The following is a 25,644-nucleotide window of genomic DNA, read 5'->3' as shown; positions in this document are numbered from 1 at the left end:
AGCATTTTGTCAGCCACTTAGTTACTATTTCTGTCAGGTCATGTTAGGTAGCTCCGCCCACTTTCAAATCTCATTGGTTCTATTCTTATGATTGGTTTTAAATAACACATTCATCAAACAACTTTGTGAGGCGCCTTTCCATTAATATCAAGCCCACGTTTATATATAAATAAACAAAAAATTATGTTTTTTAATGTTTTTGAAAGAAGTCTCAGCTCACCAAGGCTACATTTATTTGATCAAAAATAAAGTAAAATCAGTAAAATTGCTAAATATTATTCCAAGTTAAAATAGCTATTTTTTGTGTTAATATACTTTAAAATGTCATTTATTTCTGTGACGATAAAGCTAATTTTTCAGCAGTCATTACAGTCTTCAGTGTCACATGATCCTTCAGAAATCATTCTAATATGCTGGTTTAGTGCTCAATGATTATGATTTGGTGCTGTTAATATTTTTGTGTAGAATGTGATCTTTTTTTTTTTAAAGTAAAAAAAAACAGCATTTATTTAATAAAATCTTTTAAAAAAAATTTAACATGCCTTTACGCATACTTTTAATCAATTTAATGCATCCTTTTGGAATAAAAGTAAATATTTTTATAAACAACAGATATATAATTTAGTTTTTTTTGCAAAGCCTTAAAAAAATGTAACTTGTGTCTGGTTAGGACATGATGTAATGGTCAACCGGAACCCATAAAAATGTGGTTACTTTCGTAACGTTCATTATTGATGAGCAGTTTATCCACAATGAGCCCGTGAATTAGAGGCACCAAATGTTTCGCTGGTGTTTTTGTTTGGGGTTTTTGGTATATTCCTCCATCAGATTGACCTGATTTCTGAAGGGTGGACAATTACACAAGCATTCCTGCAAAACCAAAGCCGTGACTCATGCAGAGCTCAGCGCGAGAAGAATGGGAGATTTACTCTTACCGCATCAGGAGTGGGCTTGAGCTGGTAAAGCACATCTAGTATCCGTATCTGCAGGTGGATTAGGAGAGGAATTATGTCTTCATGGTGCTGTCAGAGACCAAGACTGCCGACGCGCACACATCTGAAGCAGACATAACACATTAACAGAGCTTTAGCTGTCGGGAGACTACGTGTCTGTCACTGCTGTAGGCCTGTGTGAGTGTGTGATACATCAAAACCTCACTGTTATGTCTGATATTAGCATAGTTAGATCTCACCTCAGGGCACTATCTCTCTGGCTGTCTGTCTCTTGCATCGGCCCAACTTCACCTTTATGCCTAAAACTTAACACACACACACATTCAATCAGACAGCTCTGTGTGGTATGAGGTTTGCAGACAGACATGAGTAAAATAGACGTTTAATCAGATTTATCACACTCATCACAGGATAATTAGATGGTCTCTCATTCTTCCTGAATGATGCAAACTCTGTGTGTGTGTGTGTGTGTGTGTGTGTGTGTGTGTGTGTGGTGTTGATTGCATCATCCTGGAGTCTTGAGGTTTGCAGATTGTTGATGACTGTAAACAGATATTAAGTTACAAAATTCACAGCACAAACACAGACATGGTTCATACTTAAACAGATTTGTCAAAGCACACAGTACATACACACACCTATTGTCATGCCGGTGGAGCAGGGAGGCGAATTAAAGTTGGCTTTAGTTGACTTGCATTGACACGCTTCAGACAGGAATTAAATGAATGAGGAATAAACGAAACAAAAATGGAGGGGAAGTTTAATAAAGAAAATAAAAGCACAAGCGCATAGAGATGTAGGCAGAGCTGTGCGGTGTTTATTCATGCGCGCATGCATATCCCACATACTGCGGAACAGACATGCACATCAAATATGTCTGTGCAAAAGATTAATTATTTTGCATGAAGACAAGGAAGTCTTGACTTTATGGACTATTAAAATTTTTTGCATTGTTGCAGTTTTGCAGGCATTCTCTGCCTAAAACTACATGTAGGCATTGACTTAAAAAAAATGTTTTATGCATAATTATTTAAATATGTTTAAATAATCAAATATAATTCAATTTGTTTTATATTAATTAAATGTTTTATTTTTTTAATTGCTCTTATTGTAAAATATATTAATTAATTTCTAGATTAATTTATATTAATTAAATAATAACGTTGTTATATTAATATAAAATATTATGTTTTATATTTATTATATTAATTCAATGTTTTATTAAACATTTATAAAATAGCTCCCATTATAAAATGTATAAAATATTTTATTTTAATTTCTAGATTAATTTATATTAATTAATTAATCTATAAAATAATTCATTTTATGTATAATTATTTAAATGTTCAAATAATTATGTAATTATATTCATATAAAAATATTATGATTTATTTAAGTTACATTAAATAAATTCATTAAATATTTAAAATAGTTCTCATAAAATATGTCAAATATATTAGTTCTATTAATTTAATTATTTTATGGATTTGTGTATAATTATTTGAATATTTAAATAATCATTTTATATTTATAATATACATTATATTTATATAAAATATTAAAGTTTCCCTATTATGGGTTATGAAAGGTTCATATTTTGGTTTTGGGAGTTCCCAATAACAGGTTGACATGCATGCAAGGTCAAAAAACACTTTCATTTTCTTATAATATGCATTTATTTTGACTTTACTTGCTCAAGGACTCCCAAACGATTCGCTCAACTATTCATCTTTCCAAAGCCCTCTTTTGCGAGACGCTAATCTGCGGTGATTGGTCTGATTGGTCTCATTTTCATTTCATCTCGCCTGTAATGCCTGATGATTTGTGAGTGCAGTACTGCTTCGTGTACAGCGTTACCGGCGAAGCCGCTCCAAAAGCGGCACCTAGTGGCAAAGAATGAATTTGCATTTACATTTATGCATTTAGCAGACGCTTTTATCCAAAGTGACTTACATTGCATTCAAGTTACAGTTTTTACATTTTATCAGCTCTTGCATTCCCTGGGAATCGAACCCATGATTGGCATTGTTAGCGCCATGCTCTACTATTTGAGCTACAGGAAAGCTGCATTTTCATTCAGACCAACATGAAAAGACCAACAAGTGGGCGGGCAATATGCTAATGTTTCTTGTTTACGTCAACATGAAACAGCTTTTAAAAACGACTCGTTTCAATGATTCAGAGTCGACTCTTTCTTTTTGTGAGATAACTTTATACACGGTGCACTTTCAGATTTAAAACTTTAACAGGATGTTTTCATTCACTTAGAGCTGTGTTACTGCATGAAAGGTCATTTTCATAGGGACACTTTAATATTTTATAGTAATTAAAATGTATTATTTTATATACAAATATTTTAATGTTTAATTTTTGATATTAGATTTCTTACAACTTTTTGTTATCTTGTTTATATTTTTATGTATAAATATAACACATTTGTGAATTGTAAAGTATATGACATTACAATAATGAGAACAGAGGTAAATGTGCTTTATTGTCATGAAAATAGTGTCACAAAAATGGTCTTGTTCAGAGAGTGAACAGGTTTGAGCCTGAGACTGCATATGTGTGTGGACTTCAGAGAGTGTTTGAGTGTTTTAAGGAAGTGTGGCGAAAGATCTGACAGGAAAACCAGACTTCATGGTGGCTGTGTTTGTTTTTGCTGGTTCTGAGGAAAGCCTGCATTTCCACTCAGCGTTACACAGCTTCTCTCTCTTACTCTCTATTCTCTTCTGTCCACAATCATACAATTTAAATGAGAAATAGCTTTTTGATTATATTTTATACATTTTTTTTTTTATATATATCTATATTTCATTATATATATATATATATATATATATATATATATATATATATATATATATATATATATAAATTAGCATGACATTATTAATTAATGACATCAGACTGAATCATAATTTAGGTAACAGAGTGCTAAACACTAATATAAACAACACCATCTATGTAAATACATCACAACAGGGTATTCCAGTGAACCAGAAACTCATTTATTTGATCAGTGAATCAATCATTTGACAGACATGAGCTGATTCACTTGAATAAACTGATTTAATAGTTCAGTCACGCTCTGCTACTTTGTTGGAAACATACAGAGTTGCTGTCATATTACAAATATATGTATTTAAGTCACATTGCTACTTTTAGTAAGCTTCTTCCCAACATTAGTCCACTCAGAGATGCACAAATCTCACATATTGTCCTGCTCACAGACTGTTTCTGTGACATGCTGCTTTAATAGTGCTAGAATTCTGTCTGTTACTGACGTTGTGTATCAGCCAATCAAAATATTTGAGTGAGATGTTTATTTTCAGCAGAAGCACCAGCTGTGGCCTGAATAAGAGCATTTATACTGAAGAATTTATCATTGTGTGGCGAAAACCAGAGCGAGACTGAGAACAGCGTGTTATTGGTGGTGTTTGCTAAGACAAGCATCACTGTTACTACTGCTCGTCAGGGACGGATTATGACGCAGAGGTGCCCTGGGCACGGACTGATTAAAGGCCCCCCTCAGTTGAAATTGCGCTCATTTTTTCTTAAATTCAAATAGCAATGGATTCTATTTACACCAAGTGAAAATAGCAGTATTTTTAGCGATATGTTATTTACACTAAGTGCAAATAGCTATAGATTATATTTACACTATGTTAAAGTAGCAGGATTTTCTGCTATTTATACTACTTGTCGCAAAATAGTGGCAATTATCTGCACTTCAGAATTGTATTACATTATAAAACAGTATGCAATAATAGTATTGAGTGTAAATTTTTTATCATTTTAATTCAAATTATTAAATGGATGCCCTCCCGACACCTACCCTTACTCGATACTTTATTTTCAACTTTTCGGTTATTTTTCTTAAAAAAATTTCTTAAAATTTTCTTTTTTATTGACAATAAATGCTTTTACGATGTGATATGAGATTTGAAAAGGGAGAAAAAAAGTTCGGCAAAAGGTGGGCTCGAACGTGTCAAAAAGCACACGCTTTACCATCTGCGCCACTGGAACTCACGATTCAAAGCCGTTTTTTATAAATTTGACAGTCCTAGTCACACCTTGGTGGGAGGAATCAGTGTAAATAGACACTCCATTTACATTATCAAAGAACATTATCATTGGCATTAAAGCATTCTCAAAAACTCCCATTAATTACTGAAGTTGCTTACATTGTGAAATTAATATCTTGCTTACATCGTACGCACTCCTGCACTTTCAGCGATGACTCATCTGGACGCCTCTTATTGGCCATTGTTCTCATAAACTCAACAGAATCATGTGTGATTGGTTATAATGCGCAGTGCCAGCCAGCGAAGATGAGCGAACAATTTATCAGCTGATGATGTGCCGCACTGAATGATCTAATCACACCGGTGTGGTCGTTTATTAAATATAAAAAATATTATTCGGCTATTTTTTGTCTTTTGGAAGCTGCATTCAAAATCTGAGGGGGAAATCGCGGTCCGGGAGTAGCTGGGCCCCCCTCTGGTCCAGTGCCCTGGGCACGTGCCCGGTAGGCCCGTGCGTTAATCCGGCCCTGCTTCTCGTGCTTACGGTTATAGAGATTTATTATAAACCCTTTACCCAAATTATTCAACTTTGGCATTACAGACATGAATGATATTTCAAATAAAAAAAAAACATAGACTTGCTTTTGTCTTGGACTAGTAATAAACTAGCCTAGAAAGCACACACTATGTTTTGCATGAGCAAGCACCGCTCACATTTTTCTCAGAAAATGTAAAAATCTACTTGCATACGTCTCATATCTCATATGTGTATGTGTGTTTGTTGCAACGATTAGCTTGTAACAACTATCTCATCTCGGTCTGAGAGCAAACAGGATTTATTTGCATGTCAAATTGGCAGTTCAGTGCACTGACGCACACACACACACACACACAAACATACTCTGTAATTCCCAAAGTATCTTATTTTAGACTCGTGCAGTGACTGTTGAGTGTGTGTGTGTGTGTGTGTGTGTGTGAGAGAGAGAGAGAGCTGCATTTTAATGCTGACAGAGTGTTTTAAAGTGTTCGGATCATACACACATCCAGGCATCACACGCTCAAGATAAGATATGTGATAATCACACATCTTAAACAGACACCCAAAATAATAATGTGTGTAATGTGACACCAGCATAAGATTTCGTGTTTGTTTTTCTCGGCACCTTTGATGAAAACACTAGCAGCTATCTCACATTGAACGTGTGTGGACAAATTAATTGTTTCGCAATCCTACACACACACACACACACACACACAGGTCTGGGTGGCATATCTAATAATCACTGTATATGCATGATGATTTTGCTGCCAAAATAAAATTTAAATTAAGCAACAGCATCTTTGGTTTACACTTCATTAACAAAAATGGCGTTGTTCAGACTACTTCCATAAATCAGTTTAATCATCTGAATCAACTGTTCGTTTCATTCAGTGAACTGATTCAACGGTTCGTTTTTTCATTCAGATTAAAAATGTGTTGTATTCCTCCATATACAGTAACAACATCTCAGAGAAATATAATACTGAGAAATTTCATTTAACTTTATTGCACAGTGCTTTATTTTTATTGCATTAATGCATACTTTAGTTTGGTCAATTTCTGTTTGTTATCTCTTGCTGCATATAATGATTTATTTTTTTTATTAGTAATATTTGTGTTAATTTCCAGAAAAGAAATTAAAGAGCTAATACATACATTTTAATATAAAAATATCTTAAATATTATCAAAAGGATATAAAATATAAAGTTTTCTTTTAACTATATTGTACAGCATTTTATAATTTATTATTGTTTTGATAAATTTCTATTTATTATTATGGATTATTATATTGCTGTATGTAAATGTAAAAGATCTGTATTATGTTATTATGTTGTTTATTAATTTACAGCAACTTTTAAGAGTAAATACATAAATATCTGAAATTTTTTTTGAGAATATGAATATATATTTATTAATTTGTTTGTTTTTTGTTGTAGCATTATGGCCAGATCAGATTGACCCTCCTGCACTGAAGACTTGCAAAGTGGAAGACGAATTACGCTGGTCAAGTAAGAGACCTTACAACACCCATAATTCACCTTTGACTTTATTTATTTTTTTGTGGAGGGGCTGAAACAAACAGAATATAAAAAATTATCTACTTTCGCTTACACACGCACACACATGCATGGAACCAGAAACATCAATAAACATTCTAAGTGTGTGAGATACACACACACACACACACCCACTTGCTTTGGCACACACACATACAAACACACTCACTCGAAAACATTCACACAAACTCTGGCTGCCATGGACACACAGCCACATACCTGGTTCTGGCACGGTTTTCCTTCCCCACGGCGACGCAGAATTCCTGCCCTTCCTGTTCCCGCAAACCCCAAACATTTAAACCAGCTGAGTCATTTTTACCTCCAACACACAAAAACACACACAAGATTCCCTTTGTCACACCAGCCCCTGTGACATTTAAGTTATAACTTTCTTTAATTGCACTTTGATTGATTTATTATTCCTAATAGACTCTCTGCGTGTCAGGTGACATGTTTCAAAATACCAGATGGCAGTTTCAACATAATTCATGCTCTGTGATGCGAGGAAATATTTGACGTTTATTAAAAGCCACACTGCAGCTAAAAATATTGTCACCCCTCTACTGGGTGTTTCATTTCATTCAGTATGCTCTGTAGTTATTTATGATATGTATATATATAAGTCTGCATTTTTTCCATCAAAAATAGCAGTATAAAATGGGTTGCTCTGGCATGCATGTTTCTTTTTCACAGCCATATGACTGTCAACCATCACAAGGTAATTAAAGGTATTCACTCCCGCATTTAACTGCGGTTGTCCTTCCCGAAACTTTGCAGAATTTAAAACAGAGTTCAGTTGTATTATTCACAGATTTGTTCTAGTGCTTCCAAATATGCGTTCAAACTTCTAAATCAATTTTAAACGTACTTCAGGTCAGTCAGTATCAGATTAGATGAATTCATGTTATTCCTAAACAAGGTTATTTTCGTAAATGAAAACTAAGACGAAAACGATTGACAATTTCGTAAACTGAAATAAAAAAACGTTCTCTCCCCTTGGTGGAAAAATGATACAGAGGTGTGTGGCGGTTTAGGGAAACACCTGTAAATGGCGCATCACGCACATGGGGTTATCTGACAGAGGAACGCAAAGAAGTTTAAAGCACGGGTCCTGTTTGGTAAACGTGCACCAGCAGTACTTAACAGTACACCCGACCCGTTATCCGACAGCAGCACTAATTTAATGCTGTACCAGACCAGGGGTGCGTGCGTTTCCCAAAAGCATCGTTAGCTAACTATGGTGGTAAGTCCCATTGAACTCTATTAGTAACGACGTAACTTGCGACCTTCGTTGCTTTTGGGAAACACACCCCAGAACCGTTTGACATAAAGACCGCGAGTCGCTAGCTGAACTGCACCCGCATTAATCTACAACATAGGTGGGCAACATTATTTTCTCATGTAACACAAGCAATGAAACCAACATTAGGCATTCTAAGTTGGTGCTTTGAAGAAAAACAGACACGCAGCGCAACATGATAGTTAACAGAAAAAAAGATGAGAACGCGCATCCTTTCTGTAAACAATACAAAACTTCTAGCATCTTGTGATCACTCTGCCAGGCTTTTGAACAAATATGCATAGGCTAAATCACATCATGCACACGCTAATAAGTCTTCATAAGTAAAGAAAAGAACATATTCAAATATGAGCCTTTAGTGTTAAATACGATTGCCGTTATTATTGAATTTCTTTAGACCCAGTTATGATCTATGTGCGGCTGTTCACGGAAAAGTGTGCGCAAGACACAACAGTTACAATATCATGATTATGGTTAAATAAGAAAAAAGACATCTAATATAACCAAATTAGGCTACATTTATTTTCATATGAAATATTTCAACACACCATTAGATATGACATTAAGCGCAACTTGAAACTGAAATCTGAAAATGATAAAAATCTGTTCACAAAATAAAAACTAAACTAAAACTAACAAAAATATGAATAAATTAATAAAAACTAAACTGAATTTTATAGCAAATTTGAAAACGATATTAGAATCAAAAGTTGACTACGTATTTAAAGGCGTAGTCCACCCAAAAATTTTAAGATTATGTCATCACTCTCATGTCATTCCAAACCTGTATGATTTACTTCTGTGGAGCACAAAAGCAGTTACAAAAAATTAATTGGAAGTCTATGGATCCCAAAACTGTTTGGTTACCAACTTTCTTCAACATGCATGTCTCTTTATCAGTGTCAACCGTCACAAGGGAATTAAGGGTATCTATAATATTTAGCTGTGGTTGTCACTTTTGAAACGCTGCAGTGTATACATGGCCAAAGAGAGTTTGAAACGCACAAAGTTTGGAGCATACTTCAGGTTTGTCGATAGTAAATTAGATTAGTTTACACTACTGTAAAGTTTTACAATAAAACCATTTCAGAAGAGATAGTCCAACCAAATATTTTAATTCTGTCATCATTCACTCACCCTCATGTCTTTCTTCTGTGGAGCACAAAAGAAGATTTTTTTGAATAACCCAAACCCTTTCAGGGCCCTTTCACTTCCGCAGTATGAACAAAAATTACTGTAGAAGTCAATGGGACCCAAAACTGTTTGGAACTGCATACTGGTTTAGAATAATGTGAGGGTGAGTAAATGATGACAGAATTTTCATTTTTGGGTCAACTATCCCTTTAAGTATCAATTTTGTCTCAGATGTTTCTCTTAAAAAATAGCTCAGATAATTTAGGCTTCGAAGAACTTGATGAGAAATGTTTGCATTTATGTGCAGAACTCAGGAGAAACATCTGAGCAGTCTGAGAGTTTCATTTTGCTCTCCACCGCTCTCCATAAGAAACAACTGAGATATTAAGCAGATCTCATTTGTGAAGTGGGTTCAGATAGCATGTGTTCTGTGCTGCAGACTTGCGTGAGTTTAATGTTGACTCACCGCTCTGAACTGCAATGATCAGAAACGCCTACAGGAATAATGAGATCTAACAGTTCTTCTATTTCATAATAATTGCTTCCAAAAAAACGGAATATTGATTCCTTTCAACGTCCTAGAACAGCAAAAGCAGCTTAATAATTGTGATTTTTGGATCAATAATAGTGCAGTTGTTTCAACAAATGGATTTTAGAGTCAATAAGGTCAAAATTCCTCACTGGAGAAAAAAGACATTCCTGATTTATTCACAAATGCGTCTCATTGTGATCCAGGTCCTGAATCAACGACCTGATTTGTAAATCTCCAGTACAGTATCAGATGTTTGTGAATGGTAACCTGAGCCTTCCTGATGTATGAGATGGCGGCGCAGCACATGTCGGAGATGAGCTAGTTTGCATGCGACGTGCCGTGTTGTCTTATGGACTACAGCTCTAACATAAACACACAAGATCTACATGTTTGCCTGCGTCTCAGGTTCTCTGCCTGTTGGAGCGATATGCCATTACCTTCAGTTATTATTCATCAACATCCAGTGCAAACATTTAGCCATTTCAGCCCTGCTCCAGTTTTCTACCTGCTTGTAAAACCATCAGTTTATCATTTGGAAAAATAGGCTATAAATATATGAGATCGCAACCATAAATTGAATTGTTCAAACAACTACATTTTGAATAGTCTATAGTTTTTTTTAACCCAGTAGCATTCTTTTTTGTGAAATATATTGGTCAACACCAATGACTTGTATAGACACTATAAGGGCAAAAGTGTTGGGACACCGCCTTCTTTAGAACAGAAAAAGGCACTAACAAAACTGTGGCAACAAAGATGGAAACATAATTCATGTATTTAAAAATTGTATGTCCATCTCTGTTGCAACAGTTTTGGACGTGTCTAAAATGACAGCACCCTTATGTACAAGTCATTGGTGTTTGGTGATGAGTTTTTGGCTCAAGGTCTGCATATAAAGTCACACCAGAGCTGTTCAGCTGGGATCAGGACTTGGCTTTCTGCAGACCAGTCAAGTTCTTCCACACTGACTCAATCAATCATGTCTTTCTGAACCGTGCCTTATACACAGAGGCACTGTCATGTTAGAATAGAAAAGGGTTCTGTCCAAACTGTTGCTATAAAATTAGAAGCACACAATTCCCTAGAATATCATTATATGCTTAAACATTAAGATTTGTACTCATAGAAATTACTAAAGTAGTCAAACATGTTCATTAGAAGGGGGTGACCCAATACTTTTGGCAATATAGTGTGTATATATATATATATATATATATATATATATATATATATATATATATATATATATATATATATACATATTAGTGCTGGGTAACGATTAATTGTTATTAATCGCATCCAAAACAAAAGTTTTTGTTTATATAACGTGTGTGTACTGTGTAAATTTATTATGTATATAAAGACACACACATACAGTATATACTTTGAAAATATTGAAATATATTAACATGTATATATTATATTCATATAATTGATATAATATATAAATATATTAAATATATAAACATAACATATTTTTCTTAAATATGCATGCATGTGTGTTTATTTATATATAGATCATAAATATACATAGTACACACATTTATATTATGTACACAAAAACTTTTATTTTGGATGCAATTAACCGCGATTAATCGTTGCCCAGCACTATTTTATATATACAGTGTATATATATATATATATATATATAGTCAAGTAAGTACAGTGCAAATTGGTTTAAAGCTGTTTTATAAAAATCAATAAAAAAAAACTGTCTTGAAGCTCAGTTTGTATATGTACATATAATAGATATACATTTTTTTTTATTATTTACAAGCAAGGTATTTCATAAAATGCATGTTGCTGGGTTAAAAAAAACCCATAGATATACTATTTAAACTGTAGATGTTTGGGCAAATTATGGTTGTCAAACATTAGTGGAACATGTTCATATTTATTGTGCAACACCAGTTGGTTAAAAATAATAGTTTGAGGCCTCTGTGTATGGCATAGTTGAGTTACATATAGTGATTGTTTGGTTGGTTCCTGTGGGTTTGTGGCATCAGTTGAGCATAAAACCACATAGTAGAAACTCAAACCGTGAACTAGTAAGCAAGTCTGGGATCCACATCATTGTATGATTGCTGGATATGTGGTATTTTCAATATCCTACATTCTAAAGCAAATATACATGATACGATTAGATTAGATTAGATAGAGTATCAAGTATATATTTCAGTCTTTATGTCTCCATGTCTTTCTTTCCCCTTGCCACATGGTTTGCCTGGTCCAGGTGTAATCCATCTGTTTTTGCATTGCCATTTTACAGGTGAGGGCCGAGATTTGCATCCTCACCAGAACCCTGATCCCACACACAAACACGCACAATTCCTTCCGACTAGCTACTGCTTGCTCTTCTGTTAACAAACAAAATCAGTTTCTACAGCAGTCAAATGAGGCAAACCTCTGTAGTGAGCCGGGTTACACGCTTGACTGTGGGCTAGTGGAACAGGGGAAGGATAGCAGCGTTTGACAGGGGCCGTTTGCAGGGGAACATCATTTTTTCCCATGTATTTTCATTTGGAGACACTACTGCTGAACTTTAAAGTAGCACTTTTTTCCCACCTCAGGGCCATAACTGCCATAGACGGCACAGAAGGATGTTTTTCCCCCTCAGTAGTCATCATGGCTTGGTTGTGCCATTTTATTATTTTTCTTTGTATTAAAATGAATAATATTGTTTCTGCAGAACTTGTCCTATTAAGCATTTTTAATTAATATTAATTTATAATATGCATTAATATGTATTTTTGTAATATGCAAATTTTATTACTATCAATAATAGCACTAAAATATTAGCAATGATTCATATAAATATTGTTTCTGCAGATTTTTTTTAAATTAAGCATTAATTATTAATAATAATTCATTTGTAATATTTATTAGGATTTAATATTTTTCCATACAAATATCTGTTATTTTCCCCATAACAATTTAATTTATTCGTAATATTTATTAATATTTCATATTTTTCCTTAGAAATGTCTGTTATTTTCCCCATAACAATTTGTATTAATATTCCTGTTTATATTTAGCATGACACCGCAAATGTGAGATATAATACAAATACTTGGTGGATAAAAATAAGTTGTCAGGAAACATCAAACCACTGATTTTATATTATATTAATATTAAATATTAATAGTGATTCTGCAGACATTTTTGTTTTTATGAATATTTATTCATTAACAATGGTAATTAATATGAATGTTTTTTCTGTAGAAATGTGTAATTTTCCCAATAATAGAGTTTTAAAATATTAGCATGTTTAATAATATTAACATAATATTGATGTTAATATAAAACATAAGAAGGCCAATGTAAATGTAATTTAAATTACATTTACTCTATTTAAATCTTTTGTTTAAAAAAGGGAATTCAAATATGTTGTCAGAAACATCAAACCGTTATTTTTTAAAAGAGGAAAATGTCACATAATTATGGGTTATACCACATGGTTTCCTGCTCTTTTTTTCTTAGTTTTTAAAGAGTTTTTCCACTGACACTAATGTAGATCATGTGTGAAGTGGCTATGCTGAGAAACACAGCAAACTAGTAACTCTCTCGAGGGCTGGTTTTCGAAAATAGGTCACAATCATGTGTTTTTTATGATGTAAACAACATTAAGTTATAATCAGCCAGGTTTAAAATTAAACTCTCTTTTTTCATAATAACAATAACAATATGTTTCTATTCACCAAGTGCTCTGAAAAGGTCGAAGACCCCGGAAACGTTCTTGTTAGTATCGTGTCAGGCACTAGAGGGAGACGCTGAGTCTGAGTGAACGTGTGTCTTCGAGGGTAATGAGGGTAAACAATGTCTACAGTTTGGGTGTTATATCTGGTTTGCAGCTGTTTCTCAACTCATTTGTCAGATTTCCGCTTTTAGTAATTCATCTCGTATGGTGTGTGTGTAAATGTGTGTGTGTGCACGAGTAAAACTTTGGAGACTGCCAGGAATTTGTGGCCATTTCATTTAAATCAGTGGCAGCTGAAATCTTGAATTCTCCTTAGTGCAAATCAGATTCTGGCCCCCCAAATGGGAGAAAGAGAAAGTCAACACCCCTCTGAGAGAAAGAGTGAGAGAGCATGGTCTGAGGAAATTGAAATGGAACTGTATGTTTTCCTCTCTTTCTCTGTTTCTGTTTGCAAATGGACTCAGTGCCCCAGACAAACGGGGGGAGAGTGTTTTAAACGAGTCAGTGGCACGCACAGACGGCATTCTCCTCCCTCAGGCGCTGGCATGCCAAAGCCTGCTCCAGTATCCCAGCAGCCCCTGCTCGTATGTGGGCAATAAGCAGAAAAATCAAGCCAGAAAACAACACCAACTAACTGGCAACAACAGGCACAGACATTTCTCTTACACCTGTTCGTAAAGTCATAACGCACGAGACATGAACACTAAATGAAACTCCAGACGTCAGAGCACTCCAGACCTTCATCATCATCTTCCTCCCCAGCCTCATAACATTACGCTTGCACTGACTGTTTTCACTTTTACCGTTTATCAGACGATCATGTAGAGTTCACAAATGACACTAGGTGGCGCAAGATCAGTGTGTCAATAGGGTTCTGAGGCATCTCATTCATTTGATTTTAATGTATATTAATAATATATATTAACATTATATTACCTATTATATTCATAAAATGTTAATGTAATGTTAGCATAAATAGTAATGGCATATATATATATATATATATATATATATATATATATATATATTAGTGGCATATATATAAATTAATTTTGATGAATTAATGTTTTATTAAATAATTTAATTTTTTAAAAATAAACTATTTTATCTTTAACTTTAAATCAATCTTGCTCTAAATTTAAAAAAATATATAATTTAATTTAAACATAATTTAAATTAAATAAAAAAATGCAAACACTATTTAGTAATCATGGAAAAAGCATGGAATCTTGCATTCTGTGATTTTTGTTGTTTAAATCTTAAAGTGACACTTTCTTTATCTTTCTCGTCCAGGTACGGATCTATTCCCTCAGAGGACATCCTTCCCATCTCTGTCCCCATTAACGGCTCCTCGGTTCTCAGATTCACACATGCATTATCCGGGTCCCTTCACCTACTCTGCTAACCCGTCCAGCACTGGAATCGGCGGTCTCAGCATGGCCGGGATGCCCACCTCCAGCCGCTACCACACCTACCTGCCTCCTCCATACCCCGGCAACCAGAACCAGAACTCCCACTTCCAGACCAACTCCTCGCCGTACCACCTGTACTACGGCACCGGATCCGGCTCCTACCAGTTCTCCATGGTTCCGACTGGCGGCACCGGATCGGGAGGCGACAGGTCGCCCACCCGCATGCTGACGTCCTGTACCGCGGCGGGCGGAGCCGGGGGCACCGGAGGCGGAAACAACAGCCTGCTCAACGCCAGCCTTGGCAACCAGAGTGACGGCGTGGATGCTGACGGCAGCCACAGCAACTCGCCCACAGCGATGAGTGCGTCCACACGCATAGACGAGTCCGTCTGGAGGCCTTACTGAGAAAACGTGTGCAGAAAAACTGAGAGAATTCTGAAATTTAGAGAAGAGGTGAAAAGTCTTGCATGTTTGATCGTTTTGTTTCTTCATCCTTCTATGACATGTCAATTGCTTCTAAGAGCACCAAAGTGAACCGATGACCAGAAATGAGTCTGAGCGCTCCATACAGGACAGAAATGGACCTCCGCTGATCAAAACTAAAGGAGGACAGAAGTCTCACAGGAAAATGAGGTGTATATAGAAAGATTATAATTAAGAAAAGGCATCCCATAGTAATATATCAGCAACTTTTCTAACTAAAAAAGCTGAAAAACCAAAGAAAAGACATATTCTGATGAGCCTGTATCTGAAAAAAGCCAATTTATCCAGCCTTACAAACCAATCTGCCTGAAAGCTGTAATTCCCAGAGTGCTTTGCAACCACGAAAACGTGTCGAGCAGACAGTATGAGAGAGCTTCACAGAGCTGCAGGACTGTGGGACTTTTAATGTGTAAATACGATGATAAACAAAAATGCTACCCACGAGTTTCAGGTACTTTCCAAACTTACTAAGTGTGGAGATTTGTGAGATGTTATGCCAATGGGTTTTTCATTTAAATGGATTTTAGGGTGAATATCACAAAACCTGTCAGGAACATATTCATATTTAATGAGAAATGAGAAATTATATTTTGCATGAAGAAAATTAGGCATTTTGACATTTGCATTGTGACATTGTTTTCATCAAAATGAAGCACATTTGACCCTTACGTTCTTATTATTGTAATGCAAAAAATTGTTCTCATTACTGTAATGTAAAAAGAAATAATGATATATTATTTCATTTGCAAATCATTTAAATTTACATAAATATAGGCATTTTCATTATGCAAAAAATATTTTTTGTTTTGGTTTTAGGGTGAAATGTGATCTGGATGTGCTTTCGTGAGATTCACCCTTCAGCTGCGGCTTCTCGATTTGCAGAAACGTAAAACAGTGTCTATAATCCAAAGACAGACAGGTGTTTGATTTTTTTTTTTTTTCTTGCTTCATGCCAAAATCACGAACAATTTATTCGTCTTTGAACTTGTGGAGACTTGTCTTTTTTGGAATAGTTTTTAGAGTAATTTTTTATTTTTTTCTCAGTGTTGATCACTTTTTATGACTTTCTTCAGACTGTTGATTTGAGCTCAGTTTTATGTTTTTTTATTTTATTTTTTTTATTTATTTGAGCCAAAGAGGATGCATTCCTATTTTGGATCGTTTCCAGGTCACAAACATTTCGTGTTTTTTTTTTGTTTTGTTTTTTCCTTCTTTCGATTTCTTTGTTTTAATATAAAATTGGAAGTTATGCTACTGTAATATATTCTTTCTAAATTATACAAAAGATTTAATGTAATGCCTATGTTTTCCAATGCAGCTTTAATGCACTAAAACATTTATTTAAGATGTTAGATGTCCTTTCTAAACCACATAATGGAGGCATTCTTACTAGATTGAATTCCATGTGATATTTAGTCATGTGCCTGAAAGGCCTCAACCATCACAAGCCAAAGAGTCCAACCATCACCTGTTGTCATTCCACGTCTCTAAAGTGTGAAAAATTAGTTGCTCTAAGCATCTACATAACGTGTCTATTTTACCTACCTTGTTCTTGGAATGACTGAAATCGGAGACAATAATTGGGCATGTTTGAAAGGAGATCGCCTGTGATTATTTGAATAACAAAACCATGCACAAGCTCATACATGGAGGGTAAAGTGGCCATGACACACACACACACACATACATCCGCGTAACAGGTGTAAGTGAATATTTCAGCGCATAACCCAGAGGTTTTTCCCATGCTCACACCTGCTGCCATCACCTGAGGGCTGAAAGCCCCAAAAGAGTAAAGGAAACAGGTAGAAAGATGAATGAAGAGAGACATATCTCCTTTCGCAATCATTGGTCATCCTTCAGGCCTTGTTATCCAAGCAGAAGTGCCCGTGTTCAGCTTGATTCACGACCGCTTTGATGCCTTTATGTGGACGGTTATTTTCCTTCCCATTGTGCCTCTGCTTGATTATCGCCCCAAGCTGCAGGCTACAGGAAAGATGGATTCAAAATGTGAGCTAGTCTAGTTACAAGCGGGAGTCGATTCTCTCCTGCAAGGACTTCTGGGTAATAGAAACCCTGCTTCTGTGTCGTATGATGATTCTCTCTCAGTGCCTCTGGATCTATTAATGTCTGTGGATATCAAATCCTGTCAGTGTAACAGCTGTATTTTCTCCAAAGAGTTTCTTGTGATTGCTGATTATGATTGAGATGGATCAAGAATCCAAATCAAGCTCAATTAAGATTTGCTGCCCCAAAATAAGACCAAAAACATATCTATTTATTTCCACTGTATCAATACTGATTGTGTGTTGTACTGAACATTGTATTGACATCAAGGTTCTGTTCCAAAACCTAACTTCTAAAAAGAAAGGTTCTTTATTTGCATTGATGGTTCTATGAAGAATCTGTAACATCAATGGAAACATTCCAAAGAGGAAAAGTTCTTTAGATTATTAAAATGTTCAAGCAGGGAAAAAATGGTTATTTTAAGAATTGTTGTGGTGTAAATATCCCTGTGGGTTTCTCCCTACGTGAAATGTTTCCAAATCAGTCACTTATTTTGAAGGCAGAAGTCTATGTAGGCAGCAGTAGGTTTTGGAACACAACCCAAATGTTGCCAGTGAAGTGAATGTCACTGCAGGCCACGAGTCGGTGGCGTTTGTAAAGTGCACAGATTCTAATCATGCCGAAAGAGCTAAAAAGCACAACACACTCCTGTTGAACAAATTGTCTTTTTCACTCATTGTACGTTTGTAATTTTGGTTCCAAAGTATGCTCTTTTGTTCCTTCGTTGTGTGCTAATGATGTAGTTTTTTATGCATTTTAATTAAAAAAAGATCAGGATTTGCTTGTGATTTTGAATTTCATTTACTTAATGTTTTTGTAATTCAGCCATTGATTTTACAATGCCATAAAAAAGATATATAAATTAAATTTCCTCAATATTTCCACATTTCAGTGGTGTCATTTGTTTGAGATTGTGTAAGGTTTAGCATTTTTTTGGCCACTTAAATAGTCCTACAGACAGAAATGAAACTACTTCTAAGTTTTAAAATGATGTAGCATAGTCTAGCAACTTGTCTACACAAAATATTTGCAACAAAAAACATTATCATTCAAAGGTTTGAGGTTGGTAAGTTTTTTAATCTTTTTGAAATAAGTCTCTTCTGCTCACCAAGGATGTAATTAAGCAAATGTACAGTAAAAACAGAAATATTGTGAATTATTATTAATATTAGTAACTCATTAATGTATTAGTACTATATTAATATTAATAAATATTACTATACTTTCTATTTTAATATATTATAAAATGTAATTTATTATTGTTATGCAAAGCTGAATTTCCAGCATCATTACTCTAGTCTTCAGTGTCACATGATCCTTCAGAAACCATTCTGAGATGCTGATTATTTCTTATTATTATCAATGTTGAAAACAGCTGTAATATAATTTTTTTTGTAACATTTTAAATGTCGTTATTGTCACTTTTAATCAATTTAATGCATCCTTGCAGATTAAAAAGAACAATTTTTTTTTTTTTTTAATTACAGGCCCCAAACATAAGTGGCCTAGAAAAACTTTTAATTTACACAAATTATAGCATGTCAATCTGCTACATGACTAAATGTAATGTAAATAAAGAAATAAATAAAATTGTCTCAAATGTCACATCCCTTGCTTATAACCCTCAAATGTGACGTTTTGCCTTTTCAAACGGTCAAGCCAACATTCAAAGTTTTTCTTGACAGACCTTCCTTCTCTAAGTGAATGTCAGTATGTTTATGTGTGGATGTGCTTTCTGTCACTTTAGAAGAGGTTCACACTAACAGCTTCTGACTTCACACAACCATAGATGAGCTCAGTTTTCATGCCTTCCACCAGACAAACAGCAGCTCGATAGTTTCACATAACATGAAAGATGTGTGAAGATTCACATGTTTCATCAGATTTAACTAACGTCTGAAACACCCCTGTGGACACAAACACAGAGCTCTGCTGCTCGGACCGTGCTCAAATGTAATGTAAAAGTAAACATGGCCGCTCTTCCAAACCTGTCATGCAGTCAGCAGCCATTACTGTCAGAACAGGTCATTATTGGAAAAGACTAAACAGGATGCGGTCACTTGCATCACCCTCTGCGGGATGTAAATAAAAACAGTAAATTCCCCTAATGTATCGAGTTAAGTGAATATGACGGGGTTTACGAGCGTGTGCTGCATTTCAACATAATATAAGAACAATACTATCTTGTTTTTGGCATTGTAGGGAAACATGCTGTTATTGCACAAACTTGACTTGTTTTTTGCAGTCTATCTATCTATCTATCTATCTATCTATCTATCTATCTATCTATCTATCTATCTATCTATCTATCTATCTATCTATCTATCTATCTATCTATCTTTCTGTCTGTCTGTCTGTCTGTCTGTCTGTCTGTCTGTCTGTCTGTCTGTCTGTCCGTATCTGTCTGTCTGTCCCTATCTGTCCGTATCTGTCTGTCTGTCCCTATCTGTCTGTCTGTCCGTCTATCTATCTATCTATCTATCTATCTATCTATCTATCTATCTATCTATCTATCTATCTATCTTTCTGTCCGTCCGTCCGTCCGTCCGTCCGTCCGTCCGTCCGTCCGTCCGTCCGTCCGTCCGTCCATCTATCTATCTATCTATCTATCTATCTATCTATCTATCTATCTATCTATCTATCTATCTATCTATCTATCTATCTATCTATCTATCTATCTATCTATCTATCTATCTATCTATCTATCTATCTATCTATCTATCTATCTATCTGTCTGTCTGTCTGTCTGTCTGTCTGTCCGTCTATCTATCTATCTATCTATCTATCTATCTATCTATCTATCTGTCTGTCTGTCTGTCTGTCCGTATCTGTCTGTCTGTCCCTATCTGTCTGTCTGTCTGTCTGTCTGTCCGTCTATCTATCTATCTATCTATCTATCTATCTATCTGTCTGTCTGTCTGTCTGTCCGTATCTGTCTGTCTGTCTGTCTGTCTGTCTGTCCGTATCTGTCTGTCTGTCCCTATCTGTCTGTCTGTCTGTCTGTCTGTCCGTCTATCTATCTATCTATCTATCTATCTATCTATCTATCTATCTATCTATCTATCTATCTATCTATCTATCTATCTATCTATCTATCTATCTATCTATCTATCTATCTCTCTATCTATCTATCTATCTATCTATCTATCTATCTATCTGTCTGTCTGTCTCTATCTATCTATCTATCTATCTATCTATCTGTCTGTCTGTCTCTATCTATCTATCTATCTATCTATCTATCTATCTGTCTGTCTCTATCTATCTGTCTGCTGTTTGTCTGTCTCTATCTATCTATCTATCTATCTGTCTGTCTGTCTGTCTGTCTGTCTGTCTCTATCTATCTATCTATCTATCTATCTGTCTATGTCTATCTATCTATCTGTCTGCTGTTTGTTTGTCTGTCTCTATCTATCTGTCTGTCTGTCTGTCTGTCTGTCAATTCAATATGTGCTTTATTGGCATGACAATTGTTAGAATGTATTGCCCAAGCATAGTGTTTACATTGAATCTAGAAAAAGATATATATGCAACAAAAACAGGCATGAAGATACATTTAAGAAGTAGAACAAATCAACATTTTAGAATTCTATGATCAATTTAAAATTCAATGTTGTGCGTGCGTGTGTGTTTGTGGGCGCATCATTGATTTGTTGACTCCTCCCTCTTTTTGTGACAGGCATCAATGTATCTTGCAGCAAGTAGGATACAATCTTGTTTTTCCCCTAATAAATATTGAAGTTGTGTTTTCTTGTTTAACATTTTGAAGTCAAGGTAAAGTAATAGTAGAAACAAATTCTACTGTACGGGAGTGAAATTTGGGGACCAATAATACATTTTAAAAATTGGGATAAAACTTCAACAGAAAAACTACAACTAGAAATGATCAAAAACATTTTAGGGGTCCACAGAGGTACGTCAAATGATGCCTGCAGAGCTGAATTAGGCTTATACCCACTGAAGATTGAGATCCAGAAGAGATGTGTTCAGTTCTGGCATCACCTCCATCAATCTGATCCTGATTCAATCCGATATAAAAACAGACAGACAGACAGACAGAAACAGACAGACAGAGACCGAGACAGACAGACAGACAGACAGAAACAGACAGACAGACAGACAGAGACAGAGACAGAGACAGACAGACAGACAGAAACAGACAGACAGACAGAGACAGACAGACAGACAGAAACAGACAGACAGAAACAGACAGACAGACAGAAACAGACAGACAGACAGAAACAGACAGACAGACAGAATCAGACAGACAGACAGAAACAGACAGACAGAGACAGACAGAAACAGACAGACAGACAGACAGAATCAGACAGACAGACAGACAGAAACAGACAGACAGAGACAGAGACAGACAGAAACAGACAGACAGACAGAAACAGACAGACAGACAGACAGACAGAAACAGACAGACAGACAGAAACAGACAGACAGACAGACAGAAACAGACAGACAGACAGAGACAGAGACAGAGACAGACAGAAACAGACAGACAGACAGATAGACAGACAGACAGTGTTTCTTGTTTGTCAATCACTCAAATTTGTCTCTATCTGTCTGTCTGTCTGTCTGTCTGTCTGTCTGTCAGACAGAAACAGACAGACAGACAGAGACAGACAGAAACAGACAGACAGACAGAGACAGACAGACAGACAGACAGACAGATAGACAGACAGACAGTGTTTCTTGTTTGTCAATCACTCAAATTTGTCCTTGTCTTTTGGCAGGTCTTGTCCATAATGAATGTAACATCAGTAAGTTGTTGGTGTTTCCAGTTGTTGGTGTTTTTAGAGTCTTAAATTTTGGTTTCAAATAAACATTACAAATATAATCACAACTTCTATTTTCCTGTTCAACCCAATGTTACAGTCACTCTCCCAGTCCCATAGAGTGCAGAAAAACGTCAAGTTTTTAATTAACTAAAGCTCAAGGGAATTGCTGATGCACAGGCCTGATGCGGGAAAGTTTTACTCTTTCTTACACAAACTTTATCGGAAAATCTCCCATCTTTTGCAAGTCTTTTACCTCGGAGTATCTTTTCCTTATTTTTTCTATATATTCTCCCAAAGGGCTTTTTAAGAAGTGAAATGAGGCCTAGTCAGAGGACAGAGCTACACACCACAGGATTTTTCTGAGAAACATCTGAAGTATAAGGAAATTTAACATGATCATGAAATTTTAATAAAATATTAAGAAGTTATTACAGTAAAAACATCTACTGTTACAAAAGACTTGTTTCAAATAAATGCTGTTCTTTTTGTCTTTCTATTCATCAAAGAATCCTTAAAAAAAACTCTATCGCCATTTCCACAAGAATATGAACTTTTTTTCAACATTGATCGTAACAAGAAAAGTGTCAAATCGGCAAATTAAAATGATTTCTGAAGGATCATATGACATTGATGACATTCAATAAGAAACACATTATCTTAAATTGTAATAAAATGTCACAATAGCACTGTTTTTATAGTATTTTAGATCAAAGAGACGTCATTCATTAGATCATTAAAGACTTCCCTCAAAAACAATAAAAGATCGTACCAACTTCAACAGCGCTGAATTTAAGTATTTTGAACAACGACTTCATCTTTATTAACTGTGGCTGTGGGAAGTCAGCTTCACTTGGTTTAAAACACATAAAAGAAAAAGTCATACAAAGACAAACAAGAGTTGATATATTTTGGAAAAATAAGGGACTGTCAAAAGCGGCTTTGGTTTCTCATGGAAACCACTTCCTGGGTCATGGGGGAGCCCTTTTGTACCTGCATCCATACGAAACCCATTACAACTGTACTGACCTCTCTCTTCCCAGCCTCCGTGAGAAGGGGCAACAAGCGGGCTGGAACCGGTTTGCTTCGGGAGCTCGTGAGCGCAGGACTATTTTTTAACTGGACCGGAGAAAAACAGACTGGGATGGGAAAGAGAAACTGTGTCCAAAATCACGATTCCCACACAGAGACCGTGAAACAGAGACCACAGGGACCAAAAACTGATGATTATTCTCACATTCCCACTCAGGAGGGGACAGAGACCAAAGATGACTTCTTCTGGATTTAAGAAATGGAGAAAAGACAGAAGAGAATGAGTAACAATAATCTCATTAACATCTCATCAAAACTCAACATCATAGACATCAACCAAACAGAGACTTTGCTTTAGTCTCCTGCTCGTCAGATTTTTCTCCTGGTAATCATATATGTTTTATATAATATTGTACATAATGTCTGTGCTCAGATTTAGCCAGATACCAGTCTTTGATCAGAAGGCATGTGTGATATTGCTTTTATAGGTAGCCTACAATAGTTCAACAATTCAAGAAGTAAACAGGGAATTATGTTATATATGAACATTTCTTTTATCAATTTAAACAGCTTCATGTTTTTGTTCATCTGAGACAACATTAATGCTTCAATGAAACCTAACTTGAATCCCCACGAAGTTTCCTGAGATATCAAAGAGCATCCTCTGAGCAGTTCTTCGCAAAAACCAACCTGGAAATGAATCTTTAAATTTACTGTATCTGATTTTGTTCATTCATTTGCTTGTGTAGCAATCATACAAATATTAATGTTCACCTTCAAGGCTAAAAGCAAAAAAAAAAGAGGCCCCGTTCCCATAATGCATCATGAGAACTGATGCAGCAGGCTGGTTTTCTCACATAAGAATGGCATGCGATCAAACTCCAACAAGAATAGATATTGTTTCCTGCAGAACCCGGGAAACCAGGAGGAGGTGCACACTGGGCTTGAGATCGTATCTTATAAGGGATCTTGGCTCATTAACTGATTTTGGGAGAAACAGAGATGGGGGGGGGGGGTTAAACCCTCTCACACCCCCTCATTCCCCCATCAACCCATCTCCCTGTAGACACAGTCCACGGGAACAGCCCTCCTCATGAAGATCTGGGAAATGCTTGTTATGACATTTCATTTGTTTCCTTCTAAATCCAGCAAGTTTAGACATAGATCTAATGATAAATCCATAGACAGAAATATAGCTAAAATTATGTATTAAAAAAAATGAAAGAATAATAACTAGAACAATAGTATGTTAGCATAATAAAATGATAGAACAATAGTACACTAGATGGATGGATGGATGGATAGATAGATAGATAGATAGATAGATAGATAGATAGATAGATAGATAGATAGACAGACAGACAGACAGACAGACAGACAGACAGACAGACAGACAGACAGACAGACAGACAGACAGACAGACAGACAGACAGACAGACAGACAGATAGATAGATAGATAGATAGATAGATAGATAGTAGTTAATAACTAAGCAATTCGGTGGTAGTTCATCGTAATTAAATAAATAAATAAATAAAACACGAAAAAACACAATTATGAGTGTGGTATTGTTTTATAGGAAGCCTACAATAGTTCAAGAAATAAACAGTAGATTAATAATGAGTACCTTACAGTTTAGACATAATATTCCCAGTTGTTTTGTCTATTTTACTTCCTCCAACAAAAATATTGAAACAATGGCAAAGTATAACCTAGCAGCGTTTCGTTTCTGAATGGATTCATGTTTTTGAATGAATCAGTTGAATGAATGACTCAATGACTCACTCTTCCATAAAAGAGCTAATCTGTTAAGTGAATGATCATCGTGACTCACTCGTAACGATGGTCGCTCACTTCTTTCCTGAATGAATCAGATGTTTTGAGCAAATTGGTTGAATAAATGGTTCAGAATGCCACAATGAAAGAGATGTTTCTCTGAAAATAATGGGCTGCAAAGTAAGGTATTTTTGTTGGCCAAAACCTGAACATGAGTTAGCATTTTAGCACTTCCAGTTCCTTCATCCTCAATTTAATATTTTGTTGTTGTTGTTGTTTTATGGGGTTTTGGCTGAAATGTCTGAAATAAACTATGTGGTTAACATAAGACATTTTCATATTTTATTCCATTAGC

General features: G+C 35.4%; 1 protein-coding gene across 1 annotated transcript in view; it reads left to right on the top strand.

Annotated features, from left to right (window-relative positions):
- Positions 1-18,586, top strand: part of LOC306884604 (runt-related transcription factor 3-like) — a 60,294-nt gene extending 41,708 nt beyond the window's left edge. Inside the window, exons 7-8 of the mRNA XM_079440604.1 lie at positions 6,960-7,031; positions 15,036-18,586. Coding sequence (XP_079296730.1) covers positions 6,960-7,031; positions 15,036-15,559 — 596 coding nt within the window. The 3' untranslated portion in view covers positions 15,560-18,586. The remainder of the gene's footprint in view (positions 1-6,959; positions 7,032-15,035) is intronic.
- The last annotated feature ends 7,058 nt before the right edge of the window (positions 18,587-25,644 follow it).

This window comes from Barbus barbus (assembly GCF_936440315.1).
Source record: "Barbus barbus genome assembly, chromosome: 18".
Classification (NCBI taxonomy): Eukaryota; Metazoa; Chordata; class Actinopteri; order Cypriniformes; family Cyprinidae; genus Barbus; species Barbus barbus.
The sequence above is the reverse complement of the archived record's forward strand: the minus strand, read 5'-3'. Positions and strand labels throughout refer to the sequence as shown.